The 18782-nt window shown below is 40.8% G+C and overlaps 2 protein-coding genes and 1 long non-coding RNA gene across 3 annotated transcripts in view; 2 read left to right on the top strand and 1 right to left on the bottom strand.

The window, feature by feature from the left end:
* The window catches only part of LOC129433136 (uncharacterized), a 25430-nt gene extending 23970 nt beyond the window's left edge, over positions 1–1460 (bottom strand). Inside the window, exon 1 of the long non-coding RNA XR_012369962.1 lies at positions 1258–1460. This is a non-coding gene — a long non-coding RNA (uncharacterized lncRNA). The remainder of the gene's footprint in view (positions 1–1257) is intronic.
* Positions 1–4610, top strand: part of LOC129433135 (N-acetylneuraminate-9-phosphate synthase) — a 5836-nt gene extending 1226 nt beyond the window's left edge. Inside the window, exons 2-6 of the mRNA XM_055191626.2 lie at positions 1451–1666; positions 1808–1907; positions 3518–3672; positions 3786–4052; positions 4171–4610. Of these exons, the coding sequence (XP_055047601.1) occupies positions 1451–1666; positions 1808–1907; positions 3518–3672; positions 3786–4052; positions 4171–4356 (924 nt within the window). The 3' untranslated portion in view covers positions 4357–4610. The remainder of the gene's footprint in view (positions 1–1450; positions 1667–1807; positions 1908–3517; positions 3673–3785; positions 4053–4170) is intronic.
* LOC129433922 (N-acylneuraminate cytidylyltransferase B) overlaps positions 1–18782 on the top strand; it is an 89592-nt gene that overhangs the window by 30863 nt on the left and 39947 nt on the right. The window lies entirely within an intron of this gene.

Genomic DNA, 18782 nt, shown 5'->3' on the forward strand with positions numbered 1-18782 from the left:
TGAACAGTTACGGTTGGGGCGGAATTAATGTGACATCAATTAATAGGGGATCCCCAACAGCCTGTTTTATTTGACTGTTGCGGTTTAAAGGAGAATAAATGGATTTGTATAATAACAGGATGTTTCTTCACACACACTGGCGACTAATTTTCTCCTAGAAACACATTTAAATTATTTTAACAATAATTTTTTGTTCCACAGCAGTTATTTCGTCAAAAGTCTGCCAAGAGGATAACTACACAATGATCAGCTCAAATGGGCCAGAAAAATCAATTGAACATGAAAATGAATGAATTATTTTAATTTGAAACAAAAATGCATTACAATGTATACTGTCACCAAAACAATAAATGTGTATTTATGTTTCTTAAACTCATATGATGTTGAACGTTATTCTATTAAACTTTAGTTACGGATTAAAGTTCAATCTCAGAAATAAAGGTACAAAAGTTGTCACTGGGACAGTACCCTTTCAAAAAGGTACACCTTTGTACCCAAAGAGTGCATATAATATTAGTATAATACTATATATTAGTACTTCAAAGGTACATATTGGCAGTTCAAATATAAATATTTGTACCCAAATGGTACATATTAGGACATTTTTAAAGGGTACTGCCCCAGTGACAGCTTTGTACCTTTATTTTTGACAGTGCTATTATGGGTTTGTGATCATTAAGTTGTTAAAATGTGTTCTACTAAAACATTAGATCACAATAGATGAAAGTCAAATGTAGCCATCATCGTTTATTTCACACGCAGGTAAGCACACACCCCATAGATGCAATGTATTTTATACTGTACAAACTGTACATTATATTCCCCTTAACCTACCCCAGTCCCTTACCCCTACCATCACAAAAACCTGTTGGCAGTCTATTCATCACTATATGCTTTTCTTCTGCACAAACCATCAGAACCTCCAATAATCGCCTTAATTAAAATTAACTTTGATACCAGTTTCATTGATACTAGTTATGGTAACATGATGCATATCATTGAACAGATCTCAAGTTTCTCTGATGGAATTAGTTTGAAGCTTATTTAAAGTTTGAATTTGTTTAGATTATCGCCAAACAATCAGCCAGAGGAGTCGGAGGTGATATGTGTCAATTTGCACTGTTCGTGTGTACTCCGTGTATTCTGTTGTCGTCATTCCACTGTGGACTTTTGTCTCTAAAATGACCTATAACAGTTAAAAATGAATATATTCATCAATGTAAATTTCTGATATAATAGACACGAGTGTCTGCTCACCTTATACAGGTACATCATAATCCAGTCTTCAATTTTTTATCCTCAAATCATGATCGATGGTGTCTCCTGTAAGCCCAAGATTAAGTTTCTGTCTTTCTCTCTCTCTCTCTCTCTCTCTCTCTCTCCCTCTTACTTTTGTTTAGTTCATACTTTCTACTACTTTTGCTTTAGTTTGTTTCTTCTTGTTGTTCAGGATTGTGGAGCCGACTGTGTTAAGTTTCAGAAGAGCGAGATCGAGCACAGATTCACCAAACATGCTCTGGAGCGCCCTTATACGTCTCCTCACGCTTGGGGCCCAACCTATGGAGCTCACAAGCGACACCTGGAGTTCAGTCACCAGCAGTACAGGGAACTACAGAAGTATGCAAATGACATTGGCATTTTCTTTACAGCATCAGGAATGGACGAGGTAAACATGATAACAAGGAAAATACGTTTTAAGTTATTGTCAAATGACCATCTGTTTTATTAAATATAATTAAATGTGCACATAAACCTCACATGTGATTTCTATATAATTCAGTATGTTTCTTGGCCCTCCTTTAATCAGATGGCTGTACAATTTCTTCATGAGATAAATGTACCATTTTTTAAAGTGGCCTCAGCTGACACAAACAACATACAGTACCTGGAGAAAACTGCAAAGAAAGGTAAAACTCACCTCTGAACTTGTAAAATTTGTTGTATCAGTCAGTCATTGGTCTTGCTACTACAGTATCTTAGCAAATAGTACATTTTGACTAGTTACACTTTGGCTACTGAAGGCCATATAGGCCGGTTTCAGCAGTAACAACATAAACAAGCGGCATTCGTAGTCATCACGTAACTTCCGGTAAACTCTGCGATGAATAAATAACAACAAAGTCCTTTTAAAGTAGTGTATTTAATAATTAGTTTATTATTTATATTTATATTAATACAGTTTATTTATTTATTATATTATTATTTATAATTTTTTAACCCGTTAATTGGCGCTGTCCCGTGAGCGGGACACCTACGTTTATTTCAATATTTTCTATGAAAATGTTAATCTATCACGACAAACTATATATTGTTGGAAAGGTCTAAGAATGTAGTTTTCATATTTCAAAACCTTTTAGCAGTAATAATAATGCAGTAACTGTAATTTATTCATTTGTGACACAAGTATGCAGCAAACCTCAAAGCAAACCAGCACAAACCTCAGTTTTTTGACAATTTATGTATTAAAAATTATACTATATTGCATTTTTATTTATTACAAATAAATGTAAACTGCTTTAAAAATATATATATTTTCACCTCTAGACACTTCCCTAAAAAACGTTAAAGTGTCTTCTTTAAAACCAAAAATTACCAAAATTAAAACCAAAATTAGGCTTCTAGACCAAAAAAAAAAAAAAAAAAATGCCAGAGTTATATTAATTTAAAGGTGTATATCACCTTTTCACCAACCCGGCGATTCTCATGCGTATCTCATCAGTAAAGCCAGTTTCGTGATTAGTAGTAAAACGCAATCACCTGGGCTGCGTTAGCCCTGACAAAACATTGCACAGCGTTTTTTAAACAGAAATGCGCTGAACACCCTGCCCTATAACGCAAAAGTTGCAACTACGGTAGCTGAGAAGGCCATTCTTTGTGTTATTTAAAAAAAAAATTAAAGGCATTTACTACACAAAGCCGTAGTTCCCAGAGAAGCACGGCAAAATCGCATACATTATCAGAGGCGATTTGTCCACGATTATGAAAGCGATTTTGCCTAGCTTCTCGGTTAACTATGGCTCTGTGTCGTAAATGCTGCTCCATCTGAAAGCAGGGGATGGCAATTTACTACTAATCACAAAACCGGCTTTACCGATGAGATGCGCATAAGAATCACAGGCGATTTATCGCCCACCTTTATATGAAATATTTTTAAATGCAAAAATATATTTTTGGCAGGTGATATTTATTTTTGGCCGTATGGGAGCCATAACAGAATCAGTTTGCGTAACCTCAGCCTTCATTAATAAAATATTTACCTTATTGTCTTCTGGAAGCCACTTTTGTCTCTCTAAATCAGGGGTGGGCATCGAGGGCCACAGTCCTGCAGAGTTTAGCTTCAACCTTAATCGAACACACCTGAATGTCATCTCCAAACAGTCCTGAAGACTTCAATTAGATTTTTCAGCTGTGTTTGATTAGGGTTGGAGCTAAACTCTGCAGGGACACTGGCCCTCAGGACCAAAGTTGCCCACCCCTGCTCTAAATGTTTTGATACTTAATAAATGTATTTATTCAGGTCGTCCCATGGTGATCTCCAGTGGTATGCAGTCTATGGACACCATGCGCTGTGTTTACCAAACAGTGAAGAAGCACAATCCTAATTTCACCTTTCTGCAGTGCACCAGCGCTTATCCACTGCCGACAGAGCACATCAATCTCAGTCTGATCACTGTAAGAGCTCCGCCCCTCTTCAGCTTTATTTCAATAAATGTGTGCTCTTAGTATGTGAATTTATAGTTTAGCATATTTAAAAATAATGTTAAACTTGGCTTTTGTAAATCTAGGAGTTTCAGAAGGAGTTTCCAGACATTCCCATAGGCTACTCTGGACATGAGACGGGCATTCATGTGTCTGTGGCTGCTGTGGCAATGGGAGCAAAGGTGTTGGAGCGTCATGTGACCCTGGACAAGACTTGGAAAGGCAGTGACCATTCAGCTTCATTGGAGCCAGCTGAGCTTAAGGAACTGGTGACAGCCATCAGGACTGTTGAGACGGCCATGGGTTCACCAATCAAACAGATGCTGTCCTGTGAATCATCCTGCCATAGCAAGGTCAGATATTAAATTCATCATGAATGATTCTTAAAAGACTTGAATGTTTATCTTAATCCATCTGATCTGAAAATTAAGTCATTAAATATGAATAATATCTGATTTGTTTTTTGTACAGTTGGGTAAGTCAGTGGTGGCCCGGATGGCACTGAAAAAGGGTGTGACGTTAACTCTCGACATGTTGACAGTAAAAGTGGCTGAACCGCACGGTATGGCACCAGAGAACATCTTCAAACTGGTGGGCAAGCAAATCACTGTGAACGTGGGGGAAGATGACACCATAACTGAGGATATGATCCAATAATAATGAGCAGATTCTTTACTTAGACATTGTATATTGTTATTGAAAAGATCTTTATAATCAAGAATTAATCTAAATCTGTGTTTTTAATGAAAGCAGAATTTTGTTTATCTCAATGACTTTAATACATATATATAATTTGCTATGCAGGAATAGAGTGCCCCTGAAACCCTATTATATTGCCCTGACAGTGTGTGAAGTTAAATGTATTATTTACTTTAAAACTTTTAAACTGCATTAAAAATTTCTTATTTATATTTTTTGGATGTATTTTATTTCTTCACAAATCTAAATAGAAATGCCATCAGACAGTTCACACAGAGCTGCTGGAGTCACATTAAGCATGCACAGTTATTTTCTCAATTGATGCACTCTAAAAATGCATCTGGGTTATTTTTTACACATAATGGGTAAATATTGGACAGAACACGTGCTGGGTTAAAATTGACCCAATGCTGGGTTGTTTAAACCCAACTGCTGGGTTATTATACCCCATGGTTGCATAATATCAACCCAAAAATATACCCAGCCATTTTTAGAGTGTGTGTTACACCGCAATAAGGCACTGTAAACTCGTCATTCAATTGTCCAAGATCAGTTCATAATACCCCCCAATCTGCACTATCCAACCACAGCACTGCCATTTAGTGCAGTGATCGGCTTGCATTTAAAAGAACACACCCAAATATACCCTTTAAAAGACTATTCAGCTATATGATATTTTTAACTACACATATGTACTCTGGGGACACCAAAGATTTATTTTACATCTAAAATAAGTCTTGTGAAATGTCCCCTTTAAGTAGTTTTTACAAGCAACCATTACAAAAAAACATTACAGGTGTCCATCTTGAGACAAAACAACAGCAATGTTATATGTCATTACAAGGTATTTTTAAATTAAAGCAGCTTAAATCATAGACTGTAAAAAAAAGATGGACGACACGTCGCCTCCCTCCATTGTAATGAATTTAAGCCAAAAATGTCCATGGTCGCCGCCATGTTACGTAAAAACTTAAGTTTGGAGCCAAGGCAGGCCCGGAGTGGGTAATCGGGAGAACCGGGAGGATTCCCAGTGGGCCGCTTCACTTTTGGGCCGGTCGAGTTTTTTTTTTTTTACATTTGTCACGTTAGTGAGTCTGTCTTCTCTTAAATGACACTTCACACGTTTCGCATTGACACTGCAGCGCGCAGCCTCTGCATGGGTTGTACCATGTGAAGGAGTTTTCCCCTCCCATAGAGTTGGTTCGGTCCATAGCACGTCTTTTCCAAAACTTTTCTCCGGTAGGCTGGGCCGGCGCTACCGTAACAAAACGCGTCTGAGAGGAGGAGGGCGTAAAAAAACAGGTTGAAGAAAAAAGCCATTGTAGGAAGATGCTGCCAAATGTGCCAAACTTCAAATTTATTTTCAAGAGGACAAACAAAAGTGACAACAGGTAACTTAAAGAGAAAAAGGCTAGTAATGGTTAGCATTAGCAACGTAATTATTCGGCTAATACCGTTTTCAAACTATTTACAAACCAACATTTTTTTTGTTAAAATATTAGCCTTTTGTGTGTACGTGCGATTCATAGACTTTGCAAATATTATGCAAGCAGTTTCTGAGCAGCAGATAAGCCAGTTCCCCGCTAAAAACGAGGAGGCAATGAGTAAACAATATGAATTAAAGTTATTTAAGCATCAGGTTGTGTTCAGAACCATATAACACCTTTTGTGTTCCCAGTCAAAAATAAGCAGCCTAAAAAAAGCTTATAAATCACTTTTTATGCTATATATTTACCCAATATTGGATTTAATATTTTTTGTCAAACTGTTTTCTTTTTTAATTAGGACTGGGTTTTATATTTATATTTGCATCTGATTAATCATAGGCCTCATAGCATTAGCAATGCTAATAATTTATCAACCTTTCCTTGTGGAATAGACTCTAAACAGGGCTGGGTTATTTTTGACCCATAATGGGTAAATATTGGACAGAACACGCTGTTGGGTTAAAATTGACCCAATGCTGGGTTGTTTTAACCCAACTGTTGGGTTATTATAATCCATGGTTGCATAACAACAACCCAACATTGGGTTATTTTTAACCCTGCATTTGTTCTGTCCAATATTTACCCATTATGGGTCAAAAATAACCCAGAGTGTAGAGGAATATTTTTGTTAACTTCTCATCTTAAGTGAAATATTATTTAACTTTTACCTTTTTTTTTGAACCATGATATGAATAAAAACTATAGTAAGAGCTGAACTGTTGCTTTATTTATCCAATTTGAAAAAAGTGCTAATTTGGAATAACACTATGGAAAAAGTGGGCCGGTCTTGGGCCTGAAACTCCCGGGCTGAAAAGTGGCCCCACTCCGGCCCTGAGCCAAGGCATGCGCAGAAAGAATTTTCTGTGAAGCCAGAGGCGGAGCCGTGGTATCAAACTTCCGCCCAAATGCTTGCCTGACCAATTCAACCACGCCAATCATAACGACACGCCCCGTTTCTATAGCATGAAATTACTAGCTAAAATGAAACTTATCACAAAAATTGAACACTTGAACATATATCAACGTCTTGAAAGGAACAAAAGCATCTTTCGGAAACTTTTATTGGAAGTGTAAAATTTTTTTTTATTTAAAGCAGAGTTCCATTCGTTTGAATAGAGAGGGCGGGGTTTATGACTTGGTACTGCAGCCAGCCACCAGGTGGCAATCAAAGAGCCAGCGGCTTCACTTTTCAAGACTTATGAGGCACAACCGGCTTAAGCATGCATTTTGGTCTCTGATTAGGATAAGCCCTGTCAAGGAAATTGCCCACATTTAGTCGCTATATATAGAGACATATAACGAGGAAATGGCTTTTTCCGATGCTCTGTTCACAAAGTAAATTTTTACCAACACAATATGAGACATATTTGCGTAACTACACAGATGGGTGGTGCTTACGTGAATATACACCTTAGGATATAGACGGTTTCGTTGGAAGCACGTGATACACATCTGGATCCGAACCTTACTTCCGGTTTCGTTTTTTTTAATGCTCTGACTAGTTGCTAAACTGATCTCTTGAACAAATGCCTCGTCGAAAATAACAAATGTTTTGGTTTCCTAGGTAATCTATGTGTTGTTTTTTTGCTTGTTATATAAATAAACTATGTTTAAAGAACTTTGTTGTTATTTATTCTTAGCGGAGTTTACAGGTAGCTACGTGCATCCCCTTGTTTATGTTGTTACTGCTGAAACGGTCTATACCCCATTGTGGGCAGGGCGATTAAGTACTAAAGGCGAGTGGAACATAATTTATTAGTGTGACCGCCTCAGATTGCGCTTTGTCATGTGGATTTTTTCAAACAGGTAATAAATTTGAACAAAACTAAGCTTAAACTACTCCTAAACTGTTCACAATTTACTGAGTTTGTTGTATGTGTTTCCCAGTATTCAGTATTCCCAGTATATTACCTGAATGATTACAGAACTTCACACTAGGTATCTATGAAAGACAATAATTCAATATTTCTACAAAATAAACCTACATGTCTTTGTTGAATTTGTCATTTTGGCTGTCATTAAGGAAATTTTTAAAACCTTGTATAAAATGAAGAAATCTGGAAAGGTTCCTTGTGGTCTTTTTTAAAAATGAAAATAATAAGCCTGTCTTATAAGGGCACGGTTCTTTAAATCAAAGGTAATTTAACTCGTATTCAGAGATTTTTAAGCCTCTTCATGACCAAAACTTACTTTTAGATGTGGTTGTATTTTATTTGGTTAAGAGGAGAGGGTGTACTGCAAACTGTGGCATTCTAGAGAGGTATCACCAGCTGTCTACAATCATAAAATCAACAAGCTACCCAATCAGCACGAAGACAAGCCCATATATAATCACACTCTAACTCACCTAAGGATCCTCTACAGCAGGGGTAGGCAACGTCGGTCCTGGTGTGCCAATGGCCTGCAGATTTTAGCTCCAACCCTGATAAAACCTAAATGTAGTTTTCAGTTGACTCTTTAGAACTTGATTAGTTAATTCAGGTGTCCTTGAATAGAGCTGGAGCTGAACTCTGCAGGAGAGACTTCACTGTAATTTCTACAGTTACTTACCACAAAATGCCCAGTAAAATACCATCATTTTCTTTTCCATTTCATTACTGTAATATGCATTGCATTATGGGTATTAGCATTTAATTTACAGTGATTTACTGTATGTTTTGAATTTGCGGTAGACTGCTGTAAAACAACAGCAGTAGTGCTACTGTAGTTGAATAAACTAGTGTTATAAAAGCATATAAAATGGAAAATAAAATATATCTATGAAATGAAATACATTTTATTTGTTATGCTTTTAGCAGTGAAGCAAATTTGAAAATGTGACATGTTTTTCAGCAGTGTAAATACTTTATTGAGAATTGTAGATAACAATTAGAAACAAGAAAGGGATTATGGATAAATGATTGGCCGTCAAATTTGAATTTGACTTCAAAACACTAGTGACGCCAAGATTTCGCTCCTTGGAGTGTTGGGAGAGTGACAGAAGAGGCTACTTGGGGAGTGTAGCGAGTAACTTTCATCAAGTGACTGTGTGGCACTGTGGTAGTGTTATAGACATATGAGATGGGTGACCTGGGTTTGATTCCCCTTCAAGGCAATTTTTTAAAACTAGGTTACAGTAAGGGTATTATACTGTAAAATGGCACTGCAGTAAAGGCATCATACTGTAAAAAAACATGTACAGTTATGGTACTGTAATGGGGCAGTTACAGTAACTCACTGGCAATATAGCTATTGCCTCTATTCTCTTTGGAGAGAGAGACTTACCCATTGGTGTAATTTCATGTACTAGAAAGGTTACTTTCTGGACAGAGCACTGCACTTTCTTAGGGTTGACCCTATGACCTTCCTTAGCTAGTGGAGTGAGCAGCCGTATGGTGTTGTCTGTGCACGATTGCTGAGTCGGTGCTGCCACCAAGAGGTCATCCACGTACTGCAATAAAGCAACATCATCATCCAACACAAGTGTCTGTAATGAACAATGGAATGCGGAGTTGTAAATTGTGGGGCTCTCGCTGTACCCCTCAAATGTAAAAGCAAACCAAAACTGGCTATCAAGATGGACAGAAAAACTGAAAATGCATTTGAAATATCCACTACAGAAAACCACTGGCTGTCGACTGGTATCTGTGAGAGAATTGTGTAAGGGTTCGGCATATTTGGTGCTCTCGGTTGTACCGCAGCATTTACTGCTAGGAGATCTTAAACAAACCTCCACTCTGTGGGCTGACCTACATCTCTGACCTTTTGTACAGGAAAATAGGTGTTCTCACAGGTGAGTGTGGACAGGGAATAATTATCCCCTTTTTCAATAAGACCTAAAATACTGGCCTTATCCCCTCAAGTGCCTCCCTTTTTAGAGGATATTGGGGTTTACATTGTCTGTAATCACTCTTTGGGGTGATAGTTTCTGGTTCACACTCTTTAATCAAACCTACATCAAATTTGTCTTTAGCCCACAGGTAATCAGGTACATTGTCAAGAACTTAAGTCAATAATAGCATACGTCATGTGTACTGGCAAATTGTTTTGTGAATTGAAATTAGCAGAAGTAGCTTTCTGTATTACAAATCTCTGTCTCTCAGTCATGAAAAAAGCAGCACAATCTCTTCTCTGTGCTGATAACTGCTCTGAGAACTGTACGGTATCTGCCAATGTTTTCCAATCAACAGCCTCACTGCAGGCCTTTGCAAATTCTCCTGCTTTTTCCCATGGCTGACTAGTATTGTTTACAATGGGGATGTGGGGTACTGAATTTTCAACATCAAAAATCTGTTTTTGCTTTTCTGTCAACTGAACTAGTGCCACACACCATAAATCATTCCAGCATACATGGGTTACAGTCAAACCTTCTGTTACTACAGAAAACCATTTCTCTTATCCCTCTCTCTCTCTTATGTCAACAACATGAGCTGTGCAATGCATGTTTTCAGCTGAAATGACCTCGCTAGCTTGTGGCAATCTTATCTTCCCTTCAGCATGCAAATCTTCACTCAAAAGGCCCATTCATACACATATAACAGACACACACACATAGACAACATTCTGGGATCCCAACATGAAATACTCTGGCCTTGGTTGTTACATAAAATGCTAGCATTCATTTTACACATCAAATCCCTTCCCATAAGGTTTACCGGACACACGTCAGACACAAGGAAACTATGCATAAACGTATTATTGTCATGCATACAACAGAGTGGAGCAGTAAATTCTTCCCTCACTATATGCCCCGTAGCACTTATAGATGAGTTAAACTGCACACTCAAGTTAACACATGGGACTTCATCTTTTCGTATGACAGAGTGAGTTGCCCCAGAGTCTACCATAAACAACTGGCTTTAGTCCCCTTTTACTTTACACCCCTCAATGTTTCCCGCCTCCGCCTGGGATTCCGGTTGCGGTTTTTCAAGTGTCCTTTCTGTCCGCAATACCAGCAAATCTTCTCTATCTGATTTTCTTACCACTGGTTCCCCTTTTTCTTCTCTCGTTCTTTTTGTTGCCAGTTCTCCTGTACACGTTGTCCTTGTGAAGGGAAACTGTGCTGATTACGCTGTTGCTGTCCCCATTCGCCTATCTTGACAAAAGCTGAAGATAGTTGTTGATCGGCCTTTCTCTGCTTCTTTCGTTTTTCTTCGTCATGCAGACGTTCAGCGTGTAAAGAATGTGTAACGACCTCACCCAGCTTTCCTGATTCCCATCCGATGCAGGTTTGCTTCACCTTCGTTGAAATTTCAGGTTGAGATCCCCCGAGGAACATTTGCTTCAGATAAGACTCCCATGATGTTGCCTCTCCTGTGTTGATGTTTTTATCTGGACTTCCTCATCTTCCAAGGTGCTGTCGAGGTAATGCTTGTTGAGCGGGTGGTTGAACTGGTGGTTGAGGGCGTCTTCTCGGAGGGGGTTAGAGATCATCGTCTACCTCGTTTTCACACTCAATGTTCCTTTAGGAGGAAATTCATACATTTTCTCCCACATTTTTACGCTTTCTAATGTCCCCATGCCCTTTGATTTGATCACTCGAGTATAAACACCAGATTCCAGGTCCATTGACTTACTCTCTTTCAAACTTCTCTGACCCATGGTCACGTTAAACAAAAATTCTTACCGTATTATCTAGGGATGCTCCGATCAATCGGCCGCAGATCGGTATCGGCCGATAACGGCATTAAATGACTCGATCGGTTAACACGGTCTCACACCCATGGCGTCAATATTTGACGACACTTGACCATGCGTCAATATGTTGACGCGGAGGGTATACCTTTCGCGTCATTTTTTGACGAACTGGGGACTTCAATACTATTAGGTACGCGAAATTAAACAGTTGTCGCCTGGCATTGGGGTTAGGGAAAGGTTTGGGTAGGGATGTCATTATGTAAATCTAACCCTAAAATGACGCGAAAATGGTAGAAAATGGTAAGAAAATAGGAAAGAGAATGCAACGGACTTAATAGTATTGAAGTCCCCAGTTCGTCAAAAAATGACGCGAAAGGTATACCCTCCGCGTCAACATATTGACGCATGGTCAAGTGGGTGAGACTGGGTTGGATCGGTCCTCGTTAAATCTGCCGATCTCGTGAACCGATCTTTCTGTTTACTTTTGTCTGTCATGATATGGCTCCTCAATGCGGCTGCACGTAGAGACCATTTTTAAGCAGTGAGAGCATTTTTATAACCCATGGCTGATGAGCGACGTGTAGATTTGCATTTCTCTCTTTGCCTTTACAGAGATATGTGTATTTTCTGTGAGGACGCGGTTCGGTCCTAACATCGCGACCCGTCTTCACATCCCCATCAAACAGCGTATACAACACATATCTATCGCGGACAATTGCATCCTCATGTCAAAAGTTTATTATTTGCATGCGTTTTAAAGTTTTGAGCGTTTAAACTTTAATTTTCCTCACAGCTGCTCTCGTCTGCATACACCCACCGCGCGCACACACAGCAGCCTGTCATCAGTGCACGTGAACAGAGCGATCTCTGTCAAGTCTTAAAGCTACAGTAACCTAATTCATCTCTCAATAAAATCACTTTCTGCTCTTCACTAAAGAACTGTTGTACTTCATACGAATGCGTGTATATTTAATTCATACAGTAAAGACTGTTAACTGTTTTATTTTCATTAGTTTTTACAGACATAAGCCTTTTTAAAGGCATATTAAATTTCTCTTTGCAGAAGAAATATTTGTTGTGCTAATTTATTTGATTCTCTATTAAAACAATAATATACATAATTACTGCAAGTAATATAGCAAAGGTTTTTACTTTATCTAGAAAAAATGTTAAAAGTTACAGTCATCAAAGAGCTTGCATATCAGCTTGAAAAATCGGAATCGGCATTGGTATCGGCCAATCACGAAGACAACAAATCGGTGATTGGTATCGGCCTGCAAAAACCCTGATCGGAGCATCCCTAGTATTATCTATTCAGATGCCACCACAATGGTTCTTTTTGGGATTCTGTCAGCTTTGACCCCAGGAATGGTTGAGACTCTCCCTTCCCTTAGGCCTGGGGTACGGAGCCAGAGACCTCTCATCTCCGGGATGATCAGTCAGTCTTTCCCAAACTTCTGGAGTCCTCAGCTTTGGAAACCCATCCTCGTCGCAATTTCTGTCATGGAATTTTTAGCGGCATCAAATAACACCAATAAAGAGTGAAAGTCAAGGATCACACAGACACACTGTCAACAAAATTTTCTTTGTCTGAATTTATTATATTCTATAGAATAGGCTCTCACCCTCTGTTGTCAGAAGTTAAAATGAGAGCCCCGTTCACAATTTTGAACACATTTATAGTAAGAGACTGAAAAACACATAGTAACCCCATCTCCGCCCATGAACCAAAGATCTCATTTTAGTTCCAGTGTCACTTAGAAAATTACTTTTAATTTATCAATGTTTAAGAAAACATATCAGTTGAAGTAGGTCTTGTAAAATCAAAGAAATTGTTTTGTTCTCAGGGAAATGTACTGTTTACTGGGTTTTCTAACTTAATGATTTGTTACTTATCTGGCTCGCTAAGCCCTTCCCCCTCTATCTTATCTGGTAGGACTTTGCATAATCTGAACAGGATTTTACATTTAACAATTATAAGTTCATAAACTATAATTAAAATAAAAAAAATCTCCCACTACAACATTATGTTTTATGAACAAGGTTCGGGAGAAGCACGTTCAGATAATTAAACACAGGTGGAAGCACTCTCAGATAATCAAACACAGGTGGAAGCATTCTCAGATAATCAAACACAGGTGGAAGCACTCAGCAATCAACCTAAGAGGGTACAAATAGACTCAGCAGTCTTACCTCATTATGTTGTCCGTTCACAGTATTAGTAGACCCCTTGGATCAGCTACCATGTCTCAATCTAGCTCTTCATCAGACGAAGACGTAAACATCCCCAGTGATGTATTTTTGCATGTCGCCAGTCCCACTACCATTCCTGCTATGCCGGACGTCACACCTGAACCCAAGGCTTCTTCTCGTGGCCGCACACCAGCCTGATCATCCCAGCGTTCTCCAAGACGCCGAGGCCAGCCTTCGCCGCCCCCGACAAGACCTCTATTTTCTTCCCCGGCTTCCTCATACTGCTCGGCCACCCCGACTATCCCACCCATCGGGAAGTGGACTGTAACTGGCCTGAGACAAGCGCTGGGTAACTCGGATATATAGGCTTTAAGAAAAATGAATAAAGCTGAGTTGTATGATCTGTATGTCTCCCTACAGGCTACTCCCAAGAAGACCCACAGACAGAGCAAAGCCTGCAGGGCCCAAAACTCACCTATCCAGCCACCTCCATCGTCTGCCCGTTCAGAACACGGCTTGCTTCACCAAACGAGTCACAGCAACAGGGCGCCAGCGAGTCTAGGCCACGTCCCAGTCTTCGCCACGGCAGGTCCTTTTCAACCTCTCGATAAGACCTAGCCCTCCACCATTGCCCCTGCCACCTAGCAGCCTCCCCTCAGCAGCTCAGTTTTATAACCCTCATAGCTCCTGTCACAGACACTAACGTGAAGCTATCGCAGCTAGCAGCACAGGCTAATCCATATCAACAGTCTCTCTACCCACCAGGTTACAACCCCGCCCATATACAGCATCGTGTCGCTCTACCATCTCAAACAAGCGTGGGCCCGCCTCCATTTGCAGCTCAAGCCCACACTTCATCCTTTTGTCCTTCACACCTTCCAACTAACTTTCATTTTCAAACCTCTACAGGTCACCCAAGCACGATGCCGCCGCCGAACTTCGCAACTCTGGATTATACCCTTCCCAGCTCTTCCGCACAAACTAAATCACCATACTCTCTCTTTACAGCAACTCCGATGGCCACGCCGTCCAACGCAGTTGCCATGGAACCCCCACCGGTATCCCAAAACATCCGTCCTCAAATTCTGTCAGGTGCAGATCTAGATCTCTCATCTCTGCTCTCTCTTCTCCCCGCAGCAGAACCAGAACGCCAAATAGACTGTAGTGATTACTCTGTTACCCTGAAAAACACAAACACCCACTCATCTCGCATTCTTTCATTTCCCGAATTAAAAAATTGCTTTTTCTCGTTTCACTGAAATCATCTGCTAAGTTTTCCCCCACAGGTGGGACAAACTGAACGATTACCAAGCAATTATAGCCGAACTCACGCTGTCCTATAGGGGCGGACATTTCTATACATGACGTCACAAGTGACTATGAGGGCGGAACTCAAGATGCAAAGAAAAGTTCCGCCCGGACCGTTTTACGCAAACACCCGTCACTTCCGAGTAACCCCGGGCAACGAAATCGAAGGGAATACGCATCAGGTGTGTGTGATGAGGTGGGGAATGCTGACTGGGCAGTTCACAGGAGGTGAGGAGTACGAAGGAAGCGTGTGAAACACAGGAAGGGTGCTTGTGGATGGTTGGAAAAAGGCACTGCGGGCGAAGCTGTGTGTTGTGTTATAAATTACAGTGCTGTGTCGTGTCTCCTGTTGCCTATACCCGCTTCTAGGTCAAGCAAATCACTGGGGTTGTTCCGTGAACTGCCGTGGTGCAAACTACCATCGTGGATCTATCTTCTTATAACCCCCGCAGAGCATTACCAGAGTCGAGCTAAAAGCCATACTTACCTGAAAAGCCGTGTAGATCCAGCACAGCACGCCCAGTGAACCGCAGAGAATTACCAGAGTCAAGCTAAAAGCTATACTTACCTGAAAAGCTGTGTAGATCCAGCACAGCACGCACAGTGAACCGCAGAGCATTACCAGAGTCGAGCTAAAAGCCATACTTACCTGAAAAGCATTGCAGATCCAGCACAGCATGCCCAGTGAACCACAGAGCCTTGCCAGAATTGAGTTAAAAATTATACTTACCCTACACCTCTGCCAGTCCAGTCGAGCACGACTCCGTGACGCCCCTGAGCAACCTGAAACAATAAGCAAAGTTGTCACTGTTACAGCAGCCCCATCCATCTGGGATCGAACGCCCAGTATTGGGGGTGAGTACAGTAGTCAAGTTAAGATCACGCTAACCTGTCTCTTACCTGTGACTGTAGGGGCCTCCGGGACGAGTTGTAAAGGCAGTGGGCCTGTGGACGGAGGGACATCACTCCAGCATTCCGTGGAACGAGAGAAACAGAGGAGCAAGTTATTTTCACAACAGAACTAACAGTAATACTTACCTGGCTATACCACTTGTATTCGCAGGGCCTAGGGCCACAAGACATTAACCCCCAGTCAACAGTGAAGGAGATATGGACCTAGTGTCCGGTAGATCGCAGGAGGGAGACAAGGATGCCCCACTTGGAACCACGGAACAAAGCCTTGACAGAGCTCAGGTAGTTGCGTTTGGCCTTCTATCCACTGATTGTGTGTTTCCTTTCTGCCTCCAGGAGAAGAGGAGGGCGCCACACGTTCAACACAAAACAAGGCAGAGGACCGAGACCCCTAGGAGAGTATATCTACTGACCATCGGACGAAGAAGCTCCGTCCCCTTTTTCCCCTCTCTGTGGGTGTCCCTAGCACTTGGCCCTCTCCTCCCCTGCAAGAAAAGAAAAGGAAACAAGACATTATTTTAAACTCCCCTTTTCCCTTCCCCGCCGTATTTTAAATAATTTAAATAAAGCTTGTTTTAATTTTACTTATCTGTTCTCGTGTGTTTGGTCATTGCAGTGCTTTTGGGGACCTCCTCAAGGTGGAACTTACAGAGGGGCGTTAGTGGCCCACTCCGGCTGGTAACAATACCATAAACCCTTTTCAGCAAAAAACGCTGTGCGAGTCGCACAATGGAATCAGTGCCCTCACTGGGTTGCACTCGACTCAGATCTTCACAGCAGGGTGTTTTTAGGCTGCAAAAACATTACCTGTGCAGTTTGCAGGTCAGTAGCACACTCGACAACATCATGCCCTCAAGTCAACCCTTCCTCTCTCCCCTTCGAGGAAAAAAGTCACAGTAAATCCACCAGCTATGTGCCATGATCCGCAACCACCAGAGCTACACAGGACTCTGCTTTCAACAAAAGCACGCAGCCCTGTAATCATTTTAATGCAGGCAAATGCCAAAGATTGCGCTGTTGGTACTTGCATATCTATAGTTTTTGTGGCGGCGTCCATGCTCACATTGTATGTCCAGTCTTCAAGTCTGTCAATACAAAATCTAAACAGTATTGGGAGACCAAATTCACTGATTACCTGCTTACATGTAATAATCTCCAATCCGCCCTTATAGAACCCGAAGTCGTAGACAAACTAATCAAAAAAGAAGTTGAGTCAGGCTTCATGATCGGTCTGTTCGATAATCCTCCATTTAAATTGTTTCGGATCAGCCCCATTGGGGTGGCTTCAAGAAAATTTTCAGGTAAAAAACGTCTAATAATCGACCTGTCAGCCCCGCATAATTCCCCGTCCCCAAGCATAAATAGCTTGATCCCTCTCTGCGAATTTTCGCTCAAATAACACGACATAGATCAGGCTAGAGACATGATTAAAATCGCAGGTCGGGGTGCTTGGCTTGCAAAACTTGACGTTACATCTGCTTTCAAAGTAATGCCTATCCATCCAGGTTCTTGGCACCTATTTGGAGTGCGCTGGCTCGAGAAATATTATTTTGCAGTTCGTCTAACATTCCTATCGCTCGGGAAAAAAACATGGGCCCTGTAACATCCATCGAGTTTCTAGGAATTTATTTGGATTCAGTCAAATTCCAAGCATCCCTCCCTAAAGAAAATATCTCTCTTCTACTTTCCTCGAAAAATCTAACTTTTCCAAACGAGAACTCCTGTCCCTGCTCCGACATCTAAACTTCGCAATGCATATCATCCCACAAGGCCGCCCCTTCATCTCGCACCTCCTCTTACTCGCGTCCTCTGTCCACTCGCTAGAAGACCGCATTTCCATAACTCAAGCATGTCGCGACGAACTCAGGTTATGGTTAACATTTCTAAAACAAGAACGGCCTACCTTTTTTCTACAACAACCTCGTTTCATCACCCACCGACATACAATTGTTCACAGACGCCGCCCCCTCAATAGGGTTCAGGGGATTTTATCAAGGTCGTTGGTTTTCAGCTCCGTGGCCACCAGAGCTTCAGGACATATCTCAATCCTCCGCTCTATTCGAGCTCTACCCTCTCGTTGTAGCATTCCTCCTGTGGAGGAAAGAATGGGCCGCTAGTAGCGTGTTAGTACATTGCGACAATGACGCAGCAGTGCACTGCATTAACAAAGGCCGTGCCCATTCACCCACGCTGATGCCACTCTTAAGGCATCTTACCTGGATTTCAGCTTGCGATCAATTCATTATCAGTTCTAAACACATTCCTGGGCCAAAAAACCAAATCGCTGACTCTGTCTCGTTTTCTGTTTCAGAAATTTAGGACGCTGGCTCCAGAGGCGGATCAATTCCCAACCCCGGTTCCTCGCTATTCAGAACTAATATTCCCATAACCCACCCGTTAAAACCCCTGCTTGACGCATCACTCGACACTATCCTCCAAGCAGTATCTCCCAGGACCCTTCAATCCTACGTTACAGCCTACGCTACAGTTTTTTTTCAGCAGGGAAGAGCTCGAAAAGAAATCCACGATCATATTCATTATGGGTAAAGTTACGTTTTGCTTTGCATCTTTATTTGGGAGGTAAATTTGCTGTAGTTGGAGGAAGCCAGTGCTGTCCACCAACTGAAGTAACATTAAATAAGTATTAGATGCTGCATTAACAAATATGCCATTTAATTAATATGACAGAGACATGCATCTGTATCTAAAATAAAACAGACAGGAGATCAAGTGATTGACGTTTGGACTTTTCATTACGTTTACATTATGCATTAAGCAGACACTTTCATATAGAGATTTAAATAATAATAATATAGGTCATGTATAATAATATATAATTCAGAAAATATTATAATATCAAGTATATTC

The sequence above is a fragment of the Misgurnus anguillicaudatus genome, chromosome 6, assembly GCF_027580225.2.
Source record: "Misgurnus anguillicaudatus chromosome 6, ASM2758022v2, whole genome shotgun sequence".
Taxonomy (NCBI): Eukaryota; Metazoa; Chordata; class Actinopteri; order Cypriniformes; family Cobitidae; genus Misgurnus; species Misgurnus anguillicaudatus.